The sequence below is a fragment of the Solea solea genome, chromosome 9 (genome assembly GCF_958295425.1).
Source record: "Solea solea chromosome 9, fSolSol10.1, whole genome shotgun sequence".
Taxonomy (NCBI): Eukaryota; Metazoa; Chordata; class Actinopteri; order Pleuronectiformes; family Soleidae; genus Solea; species Solea solea.
In genome coordinates, this window is record NC_081142.1 from 16,207,309 (window position 1) to 16,225,764 (window position 18,456).

The 18,456-nt window shown below is 40.3% G+C and overlaps 1 protein-coding gene and 1 long non-coding RNA gene across 2 annotated transcripts; one reads left to right on the forward strand and one right to left on the reverse strand.

Moving 5' to 3' along the window:
* Positions 1–1,596: 1,596 nt before the first annotated feature.
* On the forward strand, positions 1,597–8,235 carry LOC131465974 (uncharacterized). The gene is made up of 3 exons (XR_009241362.1): positions 1,597–1,801; positions 3,507–3,584; positions 8,148–8,235. It is a non-coding gene; the product is annotated as an uncharacterized LOC131465974 (long non-coding RNA).
* On the reverse strand, positions 7,542–14,210 carry LOC131465972 (prostaglandin G/H synthase 2-like). The gene is made up of 10 exons (XM_058638984.1): positions 14,056–14,210; positions 12,363–12,479; positions 12,135–12,278; positions 11,859–12,002; positions 11,382–11,563; positions 11,203–11,286; positions 10,864–11,110; positions 9,096–9,382; positions 8,860–9,007; positions 7,542–8,346 (listed from the first exon to the last, which is right to left on the reverse strand). The coding sequence occupies exons 1-10, from the start codon at positions 14,150–14,152 to the stop codon at positions 7,934–7,936; spliced, it is 1,863 nt and encodes a 620-aa protein (XP_058494967.1). The 5' UTR covers positions 14,153–14,210; the 3' UTR covers positions 7,542–7,933.
* Between the last annotated feature and the right edge of the window lie 4,246 nt (positions 14,211–18,456).

Genomic DNA, 18,456 nt, shown 5'->3' on the forward strand with positions numbered 1-18,456 from the left:
GTTCTGGGCTGTTTTTATTAGCTGGGAGTTAATAACTGTTGACTATTCACAAACTAACAAATGTCAAGACTTTTTATTCTGTGCAACTGTAAGCTATAACATGCACATTTTCCTTTTGTCTGTATTTGCTGGGGGATTGTCAGTACAGCTTGGCCTGCATGATAAAGTCTCTGACTTTTCTTTGCAGTCAGCGAAAATGTTTTTGCACATTTTTGATCCACCTGTAGTGCAGTTAACACACATAGCTCGGAGGGACAACTTGTCTTGATGATGATATTACGTAAATGTTGCTGACACCCTTATCATCAGCAAACTATCGCAGTGATTTACAGTCTATATGGAAAATGGGGAGGAAAACTGTGTACTAAGTACTGAGCAGCCCAACCTGGGCAGACAAAATTCTGACTCAGGCACCGTCCTGCGTACTACTCCTTTCCACTGTCAGTGACAAACACATGTGATGTGTTTTTTCTGCAAAAAGCATTTACACTCCTGTAATTTTCCTCTGACCAGGCTCTGATTTAGCTGTATTTTTCCTTCTGTTTTACTGTTCTTGTGAATCGGAGTGGAGTCTTCCAAAATGATGACAGCTGTAATGAGAAGCTGTGTGAAAGTCCAGTCTTGCTTTGTTTGACTCACACTGCCAAAACATTTTTGCTTCTGTGACTCAGGGATTTTCATTTCCAGCTCAGTGATGCAGATGTTAGAATCTGGCAGAGGCCTCTCATTGCATGAACTTGCTAAGCCACAATTTTCTGGATTTTTTAACAGTGGAAAGCGGCAGAGCTTTTAGGTTCTTGTCTCTGCAAAAGGATTTTTCCACTTGGTCCAGTATCAAAAGGGATATGCTGCTCTTCCCTCTCTTATGGGATAGTAAGGTGAATATTTTTTGTCATTTAAGCACAAAAAAAGCATTAGTATCCTAACATATCTTAATTTCTATCATTGACAGATTTACAAAAAGCAGTTAAGGGTGCAAATCATTTCTAAAATCAAGAAACCAGAAAACAGCAGCCAGGGTTAGTGTGCTGCTGTGGTTGCTGTTGTGTGTAGCAGATGGATTTTGTATTGTATTTTTCTTTTTTCAAAAAGAAGATCGTCCAGTCAGAAAGAGATAAAAACCTGTTTCTTTTTTTTTTAGATCCCAAGAACCCAACAAAACAAAACAGAGAGCTCATGTTAAGCACTTCTGTTACCTGATTGTCTAAGGTCAGCCCATCAGAGTCAAGATAACTCTTTGGTTATGGGCCTCTGTTTTGTTAATTTGATCTGATACTGTAGGTCTTTATAAGAGACGATGCTAATGCTCGTACTGGGGACCATGGAGCAATTACAATTATTTCAGATTGAAACAAATCCAGCAGCAGACAAAGACTAGACTAGACCTCTCAATTCATTAGGTACATATACACAGCTCATCCTGGGGAGCTAGAGCCAATCCCTGCTGACACTGGGCGAGAGGTAGGGTTGGAAAGATGGCCTGCCTATTATTATGTTACGTTTTTTTTTTGCATGAGTTGCTCCAGGGTAACATGCTTTGAGTAATAAAAGGAGGGATGCCCGAGAATAGGCCCTTTCGGGATGCGACAAAAGAGAGGAGTGCGTGAGGAGGAGGCAACTCCAAGCAGAACAGAGAAGGATCCGATACACAGACGTCGGATGAACTTATCCAAAATCACTCAGGACCGATGCCCCTGTTTTTCCCACGGCTTATCGAGACCTTGCAGCGCACTGTGTGAAATGCCTGAGCCGAGGTAAAAGGGAGTACAGGCCTTTACCAGCTGCAAGCAATAACACATTGGTAAGATTTTTCTTTACAAAAAAAATAAACGAATGACACAGGGGCGGAGGACCAGTTAACTTTATACTTGCGTTGTGCCGTTTCCAGGCAAATTTGTGACTAACTGAATTATGTAGTCCTGAATGCATTAAGGCCTGTCCTCGAGCACTCGAGCACTAAATCAAAACACTCAAAACACAGCGCAGTAACTTTCCTTTGTCATAATGTTCATATTAATCATCGCATCATTAACGACATTGAGAAATATGAGAAACTCTGAGGATGATTTTTATTGTTGAAAAAAAAAAGTTGGTATAGTGCCTTCAAATTGCATGTGTGTGTTTCTGTGGTTGTGAGGACATTTCATCAGGTTACATTTTTGGGGTAAGATTTTAGGGTTAGATGACAATGTGATGATGCGATGTAATGGTGAGGTTATTAAGTCAAGGGAACGCACTTTGTCAAGAGTGTCCTCACAGCAATAGAAAGACAAGAGTTTGTGTTAGTGTGTGTTCAGACCTATTGTGCAACATCAGAAGTGGTCCAGCGAGTTCTGCGCAAGAGATGGTTTGGAGGTAATGACGAGGCAGCAGCAGCAGCAGCAGCAGCAGCCACGCCACCCCCGATCCAGCCACCGTCTCTATGTGGTCCCATTCATAAATATTAGTCATCCCACAGTAATGTTGTTGCTTCTGTTTTTAAATGAACTAACCCCCCTCCTTAGTTTCAAGTACTGAGAGAAAAAGTACCAGAGCCAATATGTTGTCTCATCTGCCACTGGGAGGAGCTGCAGGAGCACAGAGCAGATTCTCCTGCTCTCTGCTTGTTGCTGGAAACCTCCCGGTGATCTATGAAATGAGGGATTATTGTAATCTTATATGAAGATGTGTCACTGATGAGGCAAACAGTAGTCAAATCTGCTGCCACTCAATTCTTTGCAGATCAACTGCGTTATTATTATTATGAGTTATTATTTCAAGAAATATGTGCCTTATTATCAAGCTTTTGGACACATAACATTGTGGTTCAACATCATTCATTCCCACACAATTTCACTGCATTCTTAAGAATATCAAGCAAAAAAAATAAAGGGATAGATGAAATCAATAATTAGAAAAATGCCTACAATTTTAAATAAGAATAAAATACAGCCCGTTGTGCAATCATCTTATTTTATTTTATTATTTATTTTAATACATTTCATTCTTCTCCCTTCTTATCCTCCTATGAGCTGGAGTCAAACCCTTTACATTAACAATATGGTAACAGTATGGTTATGTGTTTGTAGTAAGGAAGTAATACTCCAGTAATTACCAAGTAAGCACTTGGTTTCAACATATTTCAACATCACATAGTATTACTGGATACTTATTACTACACTATTGTCATTACTAATTAACTACTTGTATTAAAAATAACAGAATATTACCTCCCTGTTACAAATTAGTACCATATTAGCACACGTTGTTAATGTACCGCAATGTTAAGTGTTGCCCCCCAGCTGACATGGACAGGTATTATTTTTATTTTATTTTATTGTACAAATTGGTTAGTTGAGTCTTTAAATATGAGTGCTATGCTTTGGAAATGACAAATGACAAAGGTCTCCATAGCTACAATGTTAACTGTCTGTATGACTCAGTGTATGTAATTGCAAGTACAACACCAGCTGAAACCGGCCTCGGGTTCACAGTCAAGTGCGTTGTCAATCCTTTGGTTTCCATAGATCCACTGCAAGCTGCGACAGCCGACCTCATGTCACTGCACGGCAGTTTCTAGAGAAGTCTGAGAGCCCTAATACCAGGTAAAACATAAACACTGGCAACTTTTTCTTCGCTGGTGTCACGTTTCTGTGAATGGCTGACAGACATTATGCAAAGTAAGATGTAAAAAAAAAAAAAAAGAGAAAAGGCTTCTTTGTCTTTGTAAACATACAGAGCTCAGGTGTCAGTTTTCAAGTATACTTATTAGGCTTCACTCCTCTTCCACTTATCTCACACTTACAGTCATACAGTCATGGGTTTATATCCAGTCTTTATACTCTGTGATGATTCAGAGTTCAAAAAATGTAAACAGTGGATGAGGGATTCCTATATGTTAGCTCATTCCCTCAGTCGAAAGGAATGACTTTCGCCATCTCTGAATGAAAAAAACGACTCCCACACAGCCGAAACCCTCCGATGTGTTACATATGTTCTGTCTGTTATATACAGTATAATGCTGTGTTAGCTATTAGGTTGTGTATGCATCACCTTTAACAGCAGTGAAAATCATGAAGGTTAAACTTTGACCAAAAAGAAATTATGTTTAGATACAAAACAACTCATTTTGTGAGCGCAAATAGATTTTGTTGCATCCAATTTGTCACCAAAATACATGATTGTAATGACAATTGTATTTACCTATTTGGCCAGTCATGAATATTCAGATAATGAATGTATGTATAATGTAACTAAGTACATTTTATTCATACAGCCCTTTTCACAGATAAAATAACAAAGTGTGTTATTCCAAAAGAGCATAAAATAAACATAAAAACAGATACAATGAATTAAAAAAATGTAATACAAAGATAAGAACACATGTTTAAAAGCTATACGGAACAAGTCTGCCACACTGTCAGCCGAAGTATGACGTACATTGACTTTCTTCAAAAATGCATGTGACTACAAACATTTTTCAAATTTGTGCTCACAGTATTTGGTTTTACATCAGGTAGCGAGTTCCTGGTGATGTTTACATTTTCAACAAAACCGTGATCTCTCCACAACCTGAGTACTTTTGTTGCCTAAACCTACGACAGGTCTCTGACAGTCATATGCTTTTTATGATCGTCATCTTTCACAGGCCCTTTCCATTTCCATCAACAAATACTCACTCACTCATTCATTCATTCATTCATTCATTCACAAAAAACACTGCGTCTTTGAACATAATATTGCCAGCCAACACAATTTATCTGGAAAAACTTTAAGAGCAAAATTATCATCTGATGCTTTCAGCATATTATTCAAGCAGCTAAAGTCTCACAAAGACAATTATTATTTTTATTATTATTATTATTATTATTATTATTATTATTATTATTATTATTATTTTAAATAATATACAGTGTTGCTGTTTTAATAATCAATCATTTCTCCATGTGTGCCTGTATCCTCATTGTTCACCTGTGTATGCTGGAAATGTTTTTCTCATCAATAAAAAAAGAAAAAAAAAATCATTACTCTATTACTCTAATTTGGTAATGACGGCTTGTATAATTGCAAGGGAAAATGCTTTCCCATTCAAATAACCTAGAAACAATAAGTGGGCAGGTTGTGTTTCTGGGAAAGCAATTTGTTTGTAACTAAGTGAACATAATGATTATGATAATTATATTATTCATTAAAAAAATAAATAAATTGGTTAATCTGCAGTTTATTCAATGCTCTGTTGCTGCTGTCAGCATAAAAATGAGTTTAGTCTTGTTTAAATTTACAATTAAAAACCAACAGTGACTTTCTGTTTCAGGAGATTATTATTATTTTTTTACATATTCTTAAATAAGGATCTTCATGTAAAACCAAATATTGGGCGCACAAACGTGAACAATGTTTGTAGTCACATGATACACAAGTGTCTCCAGTCCAACCAAATGAGACACAGAAAAAAATAAACTTTATGAAATTACGTAGCAGTGTAGATTTTACAGAATGCAGTACAACTTAAATTCTAATGAAACATTTCAGGTAAAAGTAAAAGCTAAAGTTCAAACGTTTATTTTTGGTTACATTCCAAAGTGTATTTGCCAAAACACTGCCCCTGTCTTGTTGACAGCAAAAACAGGGCTCTGTTACAGGTATGTTGTGTAGTGACTTGTGCTATTATTTTGAATAATCAAATGACATACTGTACTGTACTGTCAGGCACATAATGGGCCTGTGTAAACCAGCGTGAACTACATTTTCATGATGGCACCGGCACCATTCATTGATCGCAGACAACACAAGGAAGTGTATTTTCTTTTTAGACTGATGGCACCCAGTAAGTAGAGAGTTCTCCACTGAAGCTGTCACCTGTGTTGTGACAACAAAATAAGCAGTTTCCACATCATGGAAACTTTTTGCTGCAGCTTCTAGGACACTTGTGAAGCCACTTCCCAGATATCTGGAGTACAGTGCAATCATATGACATGTCAATAATAATTTTTCATTGTTACACTTTAAATTTCTGAACTCTTTTTAGTCATAGCCAAGGGAAAAGGACACATATTTAGAAGGGTGTTAGATTAATTAAAATCTTCATAGTAGTGGAAAAGAGGGAAAAAAAAATCCCTCCCTTTTTAAAGGTTTCTTGCCAGAGATATTTCAAAGCAACAGGCATTTCCTCAACTATATACTATACTGTGCAAAGTCATCATTTTACATACCCACAACCCATTTACTAGTATGTAAATACAGTACATATACACACATTTTATAAAAACATGTGTAACAATAATGGCTTTAATTATGGCCATCATAAATATGCCCAAACACATAGCTATTAAGGACACTGCATTGACACATAATGGTGTTTTTTTTTTTTAAATGTAATTTATTTTTCAAGACAGGGACAATGCACAATAAAACATTAATCTTGTACAAGAGAATATGCATTGTTCCAGGTTGTAGCAGATTGCTATTTTCCACCTGTAGTCCCTGGGCAGGGCATTTTACATTTAGCCTAAATAAAACCTGAACCCAAACCTTAACCATAACCAGTTAATGCCTCACCCTAACCTTAACCTAACCACAACCTCAAATTGCTGCCCTTAACTTAACTCGGAAAGTTTACATGCAAGTTTATATTCACTTGTATATTATGTATAATATTCCATTCATATGACCTAATAACTATTAATAAATTATTACCGTAATGACCTATGGTCTTCTTGAGAAAAGTGTCTGTGTGTGGGAGAATCGGGAGACGCGGTGAGCAAATAGATATGACAGAGCTGCACGATATTACAGGTAGAGACACCCTATTACTAACCAGGAAAAAGCAACAGGTCAAATAACTGACATGTAACAGCCTAACTCTAACATGCCGTTAATTGCAACATGCCTCTCTGATGTGTCAGTGAGCAACACTGACATCATGCTCTGATCCAGGCTCTGTGAGAATTAAATGGTTGTGATGTTTGGAAAAGATGTGTTTTCAAACTGCTATTCAAACTAGAAAAAGTGACAGCTTTGCCCTTAACCCTAAACTCCTGTGCTTTAGATTTCACAGATGGAGTCTTATCAGGTTAAAGGTCCAATGTATAATGATTAGTAACATCTAATATTGTACATCATTTGTAACAAACTCTTCCCGAAAATTTAAAAATGTGTATGAAACTGTAATAATATGCCCAAGCTCTGGGTGGCATCGAGAACATACACTGGGATATGCAAAAATCAGATTATAATTATGCTAAAGAAGAATCAGTTTTACAAACAGATAAAGGGTACATTACATTACATTACATTACATGTCATTTAGCAGACGCTTTTATCCAAAGTGCATTTAAACATTTGGGTACAAATAAGATCTAGAAGTAAGTAAGAGCTTCAAGTAAGCCAAACTATGAAGTGCTAGTCATAAATGCGATATATACGTTTTTTTTTTTTTGTCGTCGTCGTCGTCTTAGTCAGGGTACAGCTATGGGAGCCTGTTTTGCACATTACTTTGTCAATATTTTTATTGGATTTGGGGAAGATAAGTTATTTTTTATAATAATCAAAAGGAATAGGGGCATAATAAAGTCTAAGAAAGGCTTAACCAGATGAACCAACCATCAGCTACAGAAGACCCCCAACCAAAGACAAGTCAAAGATAAACAAATGAAAAGTCCCATTTTCCCAAAAAGAAGTCCCAAAAACAAAAAACCACGCCAGAGTAGGCAATTGTAATCACTGCAGCAATATGTAGTATGAGTACAAACCTTTGTACTGACACATCAGGCTACAGGTATGACATAAAGTAATTTCATTGCAACACAACCTTTGTGGTTTACAGAACTGGCAACCCCAATATTTCACTCTCCATTACAAAGATCCCTCTTTCTCTAAGTATATATAACATTTATATATATATATACATATATACATATAAATACATAAAAAGATCCCCCAGTGAAAGATAAAATTAGAGCTCAGACGTCTTTTCTTTCAAAATAACCGTAGGGTTGATGTCACTGCCGCTTGAGTGGGACGTGCTCGAGTTGGTGATCATGGGCTCCGTCTCTTTAATGTTTGGCACACTGAAAGACGCCACAGGACAGGGGCCTTGCACGTTGTTGCAGACGAGTTTCTGCAGCGAGGCTGTGTTGACGATGTCAAATCCGACTTTTCCTCCAAAGGTGCTGGGCTTCCAGTACTCCGGGGAGCAGATGGGGTTCCCCATTAAGCCCTTGAGGGAGAAAGGGGCCCCCATCTCCACAACGATCTCCCCAAAGATGGCATTCTGCCTGGGTTTTTCCACAAGCAGGCCGGGGTAGAGCTCCACAGCGTCGACATGCCCATACATCTCCTCCAGCAGTGCTGCCATTTCAGTCTCTCCTGAATAAAACAAATAGGAAAATAGTTTTAGTAAGCGTCTTTTTCTGGCTCATCTCACTGGAGCAGCAGCTGCAAAACTCCCAGTAACTATAAATATCACTTTTATGTGTTGATTGATTCAAACAGGGTAAAAAAAAAAAAACTCTTTGTATGTGCTTCATTCCCATTTTCACCTCTTTCACATGAGTAAAAACTGTAACTGAAAAATCACTTTTCGTTTTTAATCAATATTAAAGCCAGTGAAGCATGCTGTTTAGGTCTCAGAGTCTCTGTGATGACAATCTGCTTACACTATCTCAAGTTGAAATGAACATCTGGCTCTAGAGTCACGGAAATAAATTCCTCTCCTCCAAAGCTGGTGGGGTCTTGAAAAGAGTCTGAGCTATTTCCCTCATAAAGAGTTTGTCATCGATGACTTAAGGTTTGATCTCGTGCTCTCATGTTATGTTAAGGTGACATCTTCCCTTCGAGCTATGCATATTGTTTATGTTTTGCGGGTGATCTGTGTCTCACCTGTCAGGTCCTCGAAAGAGCTGTAGGGCTTCATGTTGAATCGTTTCCTGTAGGCATTCATAGACTGGTAACGCATTTGTCTGGTGTGCTCTATCGCCTTAATGGATATGTACAAGATAGGTGCAGGAACATTGCGACCACCAGCAACCTAAAAATATGAATGGAAACGTTAGATAATTCGGCTTTGAGGCAACTTTACAATCTCAGATTTGATAGAGAGCTTATTTAATTCTTACCTGTCCAGCAATCTGCTTGGTAAATGAGTCCACCAGGTTGCTGATGCCGTGCTCAGTCACTACAGAGGTGTTGAAGACAAACTGCTTGTAACTGTAATCCTTCTCCTCAATGTGGAAAGAATCGGGCATCAGTGGGTGCCAGTGGTAAAGTGTGTTGAACTCTGAAGATATGCGGTTCTGGTACTGGAAACGCTCTTTGAAGAGCAGCTCGGGGTCAAACTTGAGCTTGAAGTTATAGCCGCTGAGATGCTGCACGTAGTCCTCGATCACAATCTTTATGGTCTCACCTATATGAGTCAAATGATTCATTATTTGTCTGCTCCTCCTAGGGTTTATTTTTTTATTGTCTCAGAGACTTACAGACATGGATGGAGTTCAACTTTTTACCTAAAATTATTTGGACAACCTGACCTCTTAGATGATTATCATAGGGCCATCAGCCTGTTAAGTTCATTCTGTCACGCATATGTAAGGAATCTTACACCTTTAAACTTGAGAAACATATAAGCGCAGTAGTGAAAACAAGCTTCTTTTAATTAAGGCTCCATGCCAAGGTGAAGGCCTACCTTCCCACTTACAGGTTCTCCAAAATGCTGCTGCCCGCCATTTGACAGGAACAAAATGCAGAGAGCATATCACTCTGTTCTGGCCTATTTACACATTTTATAAGATCTTATTACTTGCTTATAAATGTGTCAATGGCCTGGCACCTGCGTACCTGGCAGAGCTCTTGAAGCCTCACACTCCAGGCAGAGCTCTGAGGTCAGCTGATCAGCTGCTTTTGCACGTGCCTAGATCATGACTGAAAAAAACAAGGGAAGATAGAGCCTTTCATATGGCAGCTCCTAAGCAGTGGAACAGCCTAACTACATGCATCTGAGAGCTGCCCAGACCCTTGAGCAATTCCAAAAACTTCTGATGACGTATGTCTTCACGCTGGCCTTTAGCACTATAGGTTAGACGACGTGGCCTCTCTGTACAGTCATAGATGGCTGTAATTTACTTTTCTATTGTTGAATGATTTCGTCCTCTACTATTTATTCTCTCCCTTTCTCCACCTGCTCCTGTTCTCTCTCTGTCTTTCTTTCTCTCCTTTGTCCCCCCCCCCTCTTTTCTGTGGCACCATCTTTCCTTGAGCCATTTTTTACCTATTCAGACTTATTATGGAGGCGTAGTCTGTTCATGGTTGCCTGTTTTATCGTTGTGTTGTTTTGTTCTTGTTGTTTCTGTTGTACGGTTTTGTTTTGCACTTTGCCGTTGGTTCACATTTCCTCTTTCTCTTGTCCCCTGCCTTTCTTCCTATTTATTTTTATTTTAACATATTTATGGTACTGTTTCATTGCTGATATGTCGATTTGCCTATCAACTTTCCTTGTTACTGCCCTCTTTCTGCACCCCACCTCTCCCCTATTTTCCTCTCACACCAACCGGTCGAGGCAGATGGCTACACATATTTGACTCTGGTTCTGTCTGTCAGAGGGTTTTTTTCCCTCTCCACTGTTGCCTGGTACTTATTCATTGTATGATGTGTTGGGTTTCTTTCTTTCTTGCCTTACCAGGCAAGATGCCTTGTAGTATTTGATTAGGCTTGATTGGACTGTTAAGCACTTTGTAACATTTGTTTACAAAAGTCCTATACAGATATATAAATATCTGTCTCTACGGTGTCCTATGTCCTTGTTTATGGTGTTTTTCGCTCACTTTTACCTTTACGTTTTTCTACTGCCAACTCCAAAACAAATTTCCCCATGATGAAAATAAAACTCACCAATCAGGATGAGCCGTGATGTCTGGAAGAGTCTTTCATCATCCCAGTCCGGGTGCACCTCCTTCAGCACATCACACACCCGGTTGTGTTCCCGCAGCCAAATGGTGGCGTACATCATCAGACCAGGGACCAGGCCAAACGCCTCATGACCCACGGCAAATCGGTGAGATTCGGGGACATGAGGAGGGTAGATCATGTCGACACCTACTTCCTTCACTGTTGGGGGGTAAACCTCTCCATTCACAATCTGTGAAGTTACGAAACAGAGGAAGCAACTGAAAGACACTTGTGTGGTTTAAGGCATGTGACTGGGTGAACTCAATCTGCCTCTTCTCGTACCTGATGTCTAAGTTTGCCGTCTTTGAAGAGTCTAAGCTTGTGTTGCCTCTCCAGGTCGTCTCCATAAATGTGGCTGAGGTCCACCTGAAAGCAAAAAAGTTTTAATGAATACCTCATTTCGAAAAAAAAAGCTCTTCATCCTGACTGAAATCTGATTTAGTCTAATATCTGCCTCTTACCCCATGGCCTTTAGCCGCGGTGAATGCAGGTCCTTTCTTCATATCAGATTTGAAGAATTGGTGAGTGAAATGCTGTGCAAAGAATGCAAACATCAGACTGCTGCCCTGCGGGTCCGGGATAAACTGCCTCCTCACCAGGAGCTTCTCGGCCAAAAGTTTAGCATCAGGTAGCTCTTTTTTACCTGGGGAAACAATTTAGAGAATTACAGTCAGCATACATACTCTACAATACAGAAGGCCTGTTGAATCGAGATACAACACATGTGTTTTGTGAATGTCTGCTTCATGCTCTCCATGTAAAATGTCTTTCTGGAGCAGGTTGTACTGTGTTCCCTCAGCATGTTTCTGCTCTGTCAGTCACCCAAAGGAATAATTTAGCATTTCCCGTGTCGTAATGGCACCACAACACTCTTGCTCAGTACCTAAGAATCTATCAAAACAGGTTCTCCGGAGATGAAACAAAAGGAGTGTACTCACCTACTACTCCCATGGGGGTTGGGCAATCCTCTGGTACAGGAGGGAGAGTGCGCGTATAGTATGAGAGGTTGGAATAGGCTTCCCAGCTTTTGTAACCATAATCCGCATTGTAAGTTGGAGGACTATCAATCATGTGGGAGCGGGCTAGAGTGAGGGGGGAAAAAACATTGAACTGTTAATATAAACAGCACCTCTGCTTCTTGGCTTTACAAATTGTCTTAAATGTTATGAAGACAATTCCCATCCATCTAATTTTGCCTTCGGCTGGAGACTTACATGTCAGCACATATCTCATGATGGTATCCCGGAGAAAAGAGATGTTGTTGATGATGTTCCAGAAGCCCTTGAAGTGGGTGAGAAGGTAGTAGACAGTGTTGGGTGATGGCTTCAAGGTCAGCTTGATCCGTGTGAGGAACTCAGCTGTAAAGGCCATGAGTGGAATTTAAATAAATCACCTGCTTTAAATCCTTTATTCACTTGACATGATGTTCTATAAGTACTTACGTGTTGTGCAGTTCTGTCCATAGAAACCTGTGCGAGTGCAGTCACACTCGTAATCATCTGTTCCTAGTGCTGTGCATATGCCCCTGTTCTGGCATGGCTCTGAGCAGCAAGGGTTACCTGTCAAGAATAATGTGGAGTGGTGACTATAAGAGTTAACCTCTCTTCATATAGCCTTCATACTTGCTAAAACTAAGGCAAATGGTCTTCTGTTGGGTTCTTGAACATGCATATCATCCAATAGGTCTGATTTTGGTACACTAAGACACTCTTGAGCTTGGTCAGATAGCTCAGCATCTGTGCCTTTTTCTATCCATTGCTGGTTGAATGCAGCAGAAGGGTTGCGAGGAATAGAGGACCCTGAAGGGAAGGCACATGTGGGCCAAGGCACAGAGAAGGAGTTTAGAGGAGATGAAGGAGTCTGTATGAGCCAGTTTCAGTGCTTTGTTTTGTCATTTCTGTAATCATTTTAGTTGGTTGTCTGAAATGGTGATCCATTACATGTCATTACATGTCATTTAGGAGACACTTTTATCCAAAGCTGCATTTCAACATTTGGGTACAAACAAGAGCTAGAAGTAAGTGCTTTAAGTATGCCAAACTATAAAGTGCTAAAGTGTACATTTAAAAGTGCATTTTTTTTGTCTTGTTGTCTTAGTCGAGGTAAAGTTGAAAGAGATGTTTTAAAGGTGACATTGAATGCTTGTATCACACATATATGTCAGTTATGGAGGTCTACTTACATATATTAACTTGTTTTCATGGTTAAAAACCTCCTAATCGCTGCAAACGAGCCGATCAAAATATCTCCTCACTGACGCTCTTGTCAGCCGCGCTGTTTCAGACCAAAATCACACCCCCAGAACGAGGACTGTGTTGTGATTGGCGAGCCAACGAGAGCTTTCCCACTGTCCTGTGATTGGCCAGGTACCTGGAAGTGACGTAATTGGTAGGCCAGCTCTCAGATACACAGCTCCCCCTCTGGCACGGTGGATGCTCTGCATCTCAGCAGCTACAACGAGAGTAGTTCTTCTTCTTCTGCGGTTGAATGTACGCAACCGGATGTGCCCGGACTAGTGCGGCACCAGGAGGCGCTACGGTGGTGAGAGGAGTGGTGAGGATTTCTGATGACAACATCAAATTACGGAAGTGCCGATCTGCTTCGCAGAGCCCAGGAAAACAATAAAACCCTATTTTCTCAGCAGTGGCTAAACTGTTTGTTCTGAAACTTTAGGGTTTCATAAACAAGGTAATGACGCAGATACACACACAAACGCAGCGTTAATTGGAGCTTCCGGTCTATGTGGCCTTTAAGTCTGCGGAGGAAGATGTGGAGGCTTTCTGCTGTCCGGATGTCGATGGGGAGCTTGTTCCACCATTTGGGAGCCAGGAGAGTGAACAGTTGTGAGTTTGACGAATGACTCTGCGATCCTCTCAGTGAGGGGGCAGCAAGCCACTTTGCCGATGCAGAGCGGAGTGGGCAGGCTGGGGTGTAAGGTTTGATCATGTCCTGGATGTAGGATGGGCCATATCCGTTTGTAGCATGGAGCGCAAGCACTAGATTCTTGAAGCGGATGCGAGCGGCTACAGGAGGCCAGTGAAGGGAGCGGAGGAGCGATTTTAACCCAAGTATCATTTGCGTAACCAGTGGCTAGGTGTAGTTCCCCTGAAGCTAGTTTGTGGTTATTTTTCTTACCTCCTTTGCAGAGACAGAGCAGCGCCAACAGGAAAACCACAAATATGAGTCTGTTCATAGTCCAAAGACTTGGGTTTGAGTAGCCAGTTGTACTCATTTGCAGCACCTTTATACTCCTAGCGTGGGTGACATCATAGCTGTGGACGCTAACGCACTTAAATAAACGAACAGGAGGTATAGCATTGACATGTTAACATTGTCGCCTCAAGGGTTTTACCACAGGCTAATGATCTGTAAGAACATAGACATATATTCTGTTAACATCCTTGACTTGTATTTGCTTCTTATATAATATGAATAAATATAATGTCTTAAGCAAATTTAGTCAAGACGTTTTTGACACAATTGTTCCAATGGAAAATATCCATCACCTTTTAAATGTGGTCCAACCACTTTTAAAGAAATCCACCCTTGACCCTTTGGTTCCAGAAAAAATGTGCTTTCAACCCAACTGTTAGCTTTTATTTCCAAAAAATAACATTTGTGTGAAATTTCAGTCAGATTTTAGATTCAGAGTGCAATTTTAATTAAATTTATTTGTTTTCTCTCACGTTGTCTCCACCATCTTGCAAGTGGACACTTGCAATATAATGTATGGATACATTTACAACATAGTTATAGTAGTTATTATAGTAGTAGTTATAGTAGTAGTATTTATAACAGAGACTCAAACAGCTGTGATGTCCTGGTTGATTGACCTCTGTTATTATGGTGAGGGCACACAAAGTGCAGAGCACCATATTGTTTAATATTCTTTATTTTACTTAAAATAAAAGTTTAGTAAAAGTAACTTGTCGTTGCTTGTCTCTATGTGGCCCTGTGATGGACTGGTGACCTGTCCAGGGTGTACTTCAACTTTCGCCCTATGTCAGCTGGGATTGGCACCAGCACCCCCCATGACACTCATGTGCAGGATAAAGCAGTAGAAAATGGAAGGATGTATGGATGTATGGACAGATGGATGATGATGAATTCAATAAAAAGTAAGTGTCATATATTGAATGCTGGGACTTAAGAGCCTTTTGTGACCACTCCGGGTCTTGGTGACAGGAAGGTTCTATTCAGGGAAGGCTACAGAACGTCAGATGAGTTCAGTATAATTCCTTGTACATAGTTTGCTCACATTTTAATTGTGATTGTCTAATTCTGTATCTGTGCATTATTTATTTTTGTTGTGGGGCTTTAGTGGTCAATAAAGCATTGAATTGAATTGTGTGCCTGAAAACTATAAGCCCTGAAAATGTTATTATGGGCTTGTTTGTTAGGGCTAGGTGGTGCTGGACCCAAGAGCAGGCAGACAGATCTGATGCAGAAGGCGGAGAAGGTAAGCATCAGTGGCAGCATGCAGGAAGTGCTAAGCACAGGAGTTAACACGAGCAGAGAAACAAGCAATAACTAGACAATACGAAGGATCTTCAGGAGAGCTGTGACGTTCACCACACAGAGGTCTGAAACAATCTGGCGACAAGGGACTGGAGAACCAGGAAATAAGTAGAGGTGCATGATGAAGGGATTGGGAGCAGGTGTGCTCCTGCTGCAGGTGAATTGATTGCATGCAGAGACGAATGCAGGAGAAAAAAAGAAGAGACGTAAGCAGAGAGGAAGGCGGAGCATGACATTGTTTTTGAAAATGAAAATACTATAAGACTATGTGTCACTAAGAATCAATCAGTCAAAGATGTCAAAGATGTACACTATAGAAGTGCAAAAGATCAAAACTTCAATGACTTTGTCAATATTTAAAACTTGTTTAAATGTTTGGTAATCATGTAGTCATGTAGAAGGACAAAATAAATACAGCACAGTTAAAACATTACGCAACAAGTAAGAACATACAGCAGTGTAGGAAGTGCCCCTCACAGGTGCACACACACACAGACACACATACATACACTCACACAAATAGCCACTGGCAAATTAGTGGGTGCATTGTTGTGAGAGTTTTAGGTGTTTTTTTATTTTAGCTTTAAACCCACCAAGCAGGTCACAGTTTTTTATATCATCTGGAATGGTGTTCCATTGTGTGACAGCTTTAACAGAATAGGCTGCCTGTCCAAATACTGAGTAGCGAAAGGGTACAGTGCAGCTATGTACAGATGCTGTTCTTGTGGACCGTACAGAGCCACGGTAACAAACAAACCTTTGCAGACAGGTGGGAGCCAAGCCTTTTAGGATTTTGTAGACTGTGCATACGTTTGACAAAAATCTAAAATTTTCAAAAGATAGAAGATTGTGCCTGTGTAGTATGTCACAGTGATGGTACCTACGTGTCTTTTTGTCAAATATTTTCAGTGCCTGTTTATACAGGGATTCTAAGGGCCTGATTGTTGTTTGACTAGCCTGCCCCCAACAAGTGATACAATAGGAGATGTGAGATAAAATAAGAGCATGCAGAAATATTTTTGCAGCCTCTGTGGATAGGGAGGATCTAATCTGCCTGAAGTTAGCCAAGTTGTATTTGATGGTTTTTGTCATCTTTTTGATATGTTTCTTGAAATTCAAATTTGGATCAAGTAGCACACCAAGATATTTGAACTCACTGACAGTCTCAATCTGTTCACCTCTGATGTAGATATTTACATCTGGGATGTTCAGCTTGGTGTTGGAGAAGAACATGCCTTTTGTTTTACTTACATTCAGGGTGAGACAGGATTGGTCGAGCCACTCTGCAACTCCAACGAGGGCGTTGGTTAGTTTAGTAGCAGCTTGCTGAGCTGATTTTGCATGTGTGTATAGGACGGTGTCATCAGCATAGAGTTGTACCTCTACGTCATGACAATACAGTGGGAGGTCATTAATGTATAAACTGAATAGTAGTGGGCCTAACACAGATCCTTGAGGTACACCCAATGTGCACCTTAAGTAGCTGGAGTCTGCATAGTAGCTGGAGTCTGCATGACAAGCTGACTTTGCTCGGCCTATTTACACCACTGCATTTTGAAATTGGCAATAATGTTACTTAGAGAGCTCATTATTTTCTCAGGTGGTACTTGGTATAGAAAGTATAAAAAGAGAACCAAAATATATGTTCAGATAAACAACTTGACACATGTCAAGCCAGGCAGCCTAAAACTAAGTCTGAGCCCTGGCTGAATGAAAGGACTCATGCTGTCAGACGCAAGTGCCATAGAGCAGAGTGGAAGTGGAAGAAGGCAGGTGTCTTTCCTAACATTAAGGGACTGCTGGCGTCACTATCAGACAACTGTGAAAGATGCTAAAAGAAACCATTCTGTTCTGGTTCTTAAAGCCCACATAGACCGGAAGCTCAAATTAACGCTGCGTTTGTGTGTGTATCTGCGTCATTACCTCGTTTATGAAACCCTAAAGTTTCAGAACAACAGTTCAGCCACTGCTGAGAAAATAGTGTTGTATTGTTTTCCTGGGCTCTGCGAAGCGGATCGGCACTTCCTTAATTTGATGTCGTCATCAGAAATCCTCACCACTCCTCTCACCACCGTAGCAGCGCGGCTGACGAGAGCGTCAGTGAGGAGATATTTTGATCGGCTCGTTTGCAGCGATTAGGACGTTTTTAACCGTGAAAACAAGTTAATATATGTAAGTAGACCTCCATATCTAACATACATGTGTGATACAAGCATTCGATGGCACCTTTAATGCCCCACAGGCTTTCTGTATGGAGGCCTCCACCACTGTTTGTGAGCATTTTTGCACTTTTTTATTGACAAAGTCTCTTCTGTTAGGGCTCTTATCTCACCTCCCGCATATGACCTCTGCACTGCTGTTTTTAACCAGTTTGAACCCGTAACATTGTCTTTTTTACAGGAGGTTGTTGGTCGACTGAAGCCCTCAGGTTCTCCAAATGATGCTGTCTCTCCTTGACTCTTTAAAGAGGTTTTCCACCCTATAGGGCCATCTATTATTCCGGTTTTAAATAGCAGTCTGTCCTCAGGTGTGGTCCCCAAAAATTTTAAACACGCGGCAGTGCAACCTCTCATCAAAAAACCTGGTCTAAACCCTGCAGTTCCTGCAAATTTCAGGCCCATTTCCAAACTGCCTTTTATCTCAAAAATCCTAGAGAAGATAGTCCATGGTCAAGTAATGGCCTATTTAGAGGATAATAATATCCTTGAGGTTTCCAGTCCAGTTTTAAATCACTGCACAGCACAAAATCAGTACTTTTAAGAGTTTTTAATTATGTCTTTTTAGCTCCTGACTCGGTGACTGTGTAGTTCTTGTGCCTTTAGACTTTACTGCTGCATTTGATACTGTGGACCCGAGATCCTGATCTCAGCATTGGAGTGGTTCAGGTCATACTTGGCTGAACTTTCTGTGTCAGCCTCTGCTACTCAACATCCTCCTTGGCTCCTCTCACCTGTGGGGTCCCACAGGGCTCAGTTCTGGGGCGTTTTCTTTTCTCTCTCAATCTGCTCCCACTTGGCT

Bases quoted from the DNA above. Each gene is read 5' to 3' on its own strand.
- LOC131465972 (XM_058638984.1), bottom strand. From the start codon at position 14,152: ATGAGTACAACTGGCTACTCAAACCCAAGTCTTTGGACTATGAACAGA. The intron at 12,480-14,055 runs GTAAGAAAAATA...TATTCTTGACAG, and splicing joins GCTCTGTCTCTGCAAAGGAG to GTAACCCTTGCTGCTCAGAG. The intron at 9,383-10,863 runs GTGAGTTTTATT...TGACTCATATAG, and splicing joins ATCACGGCTCATCCTGATTG to GTGAGACCATAAAGATTGTG.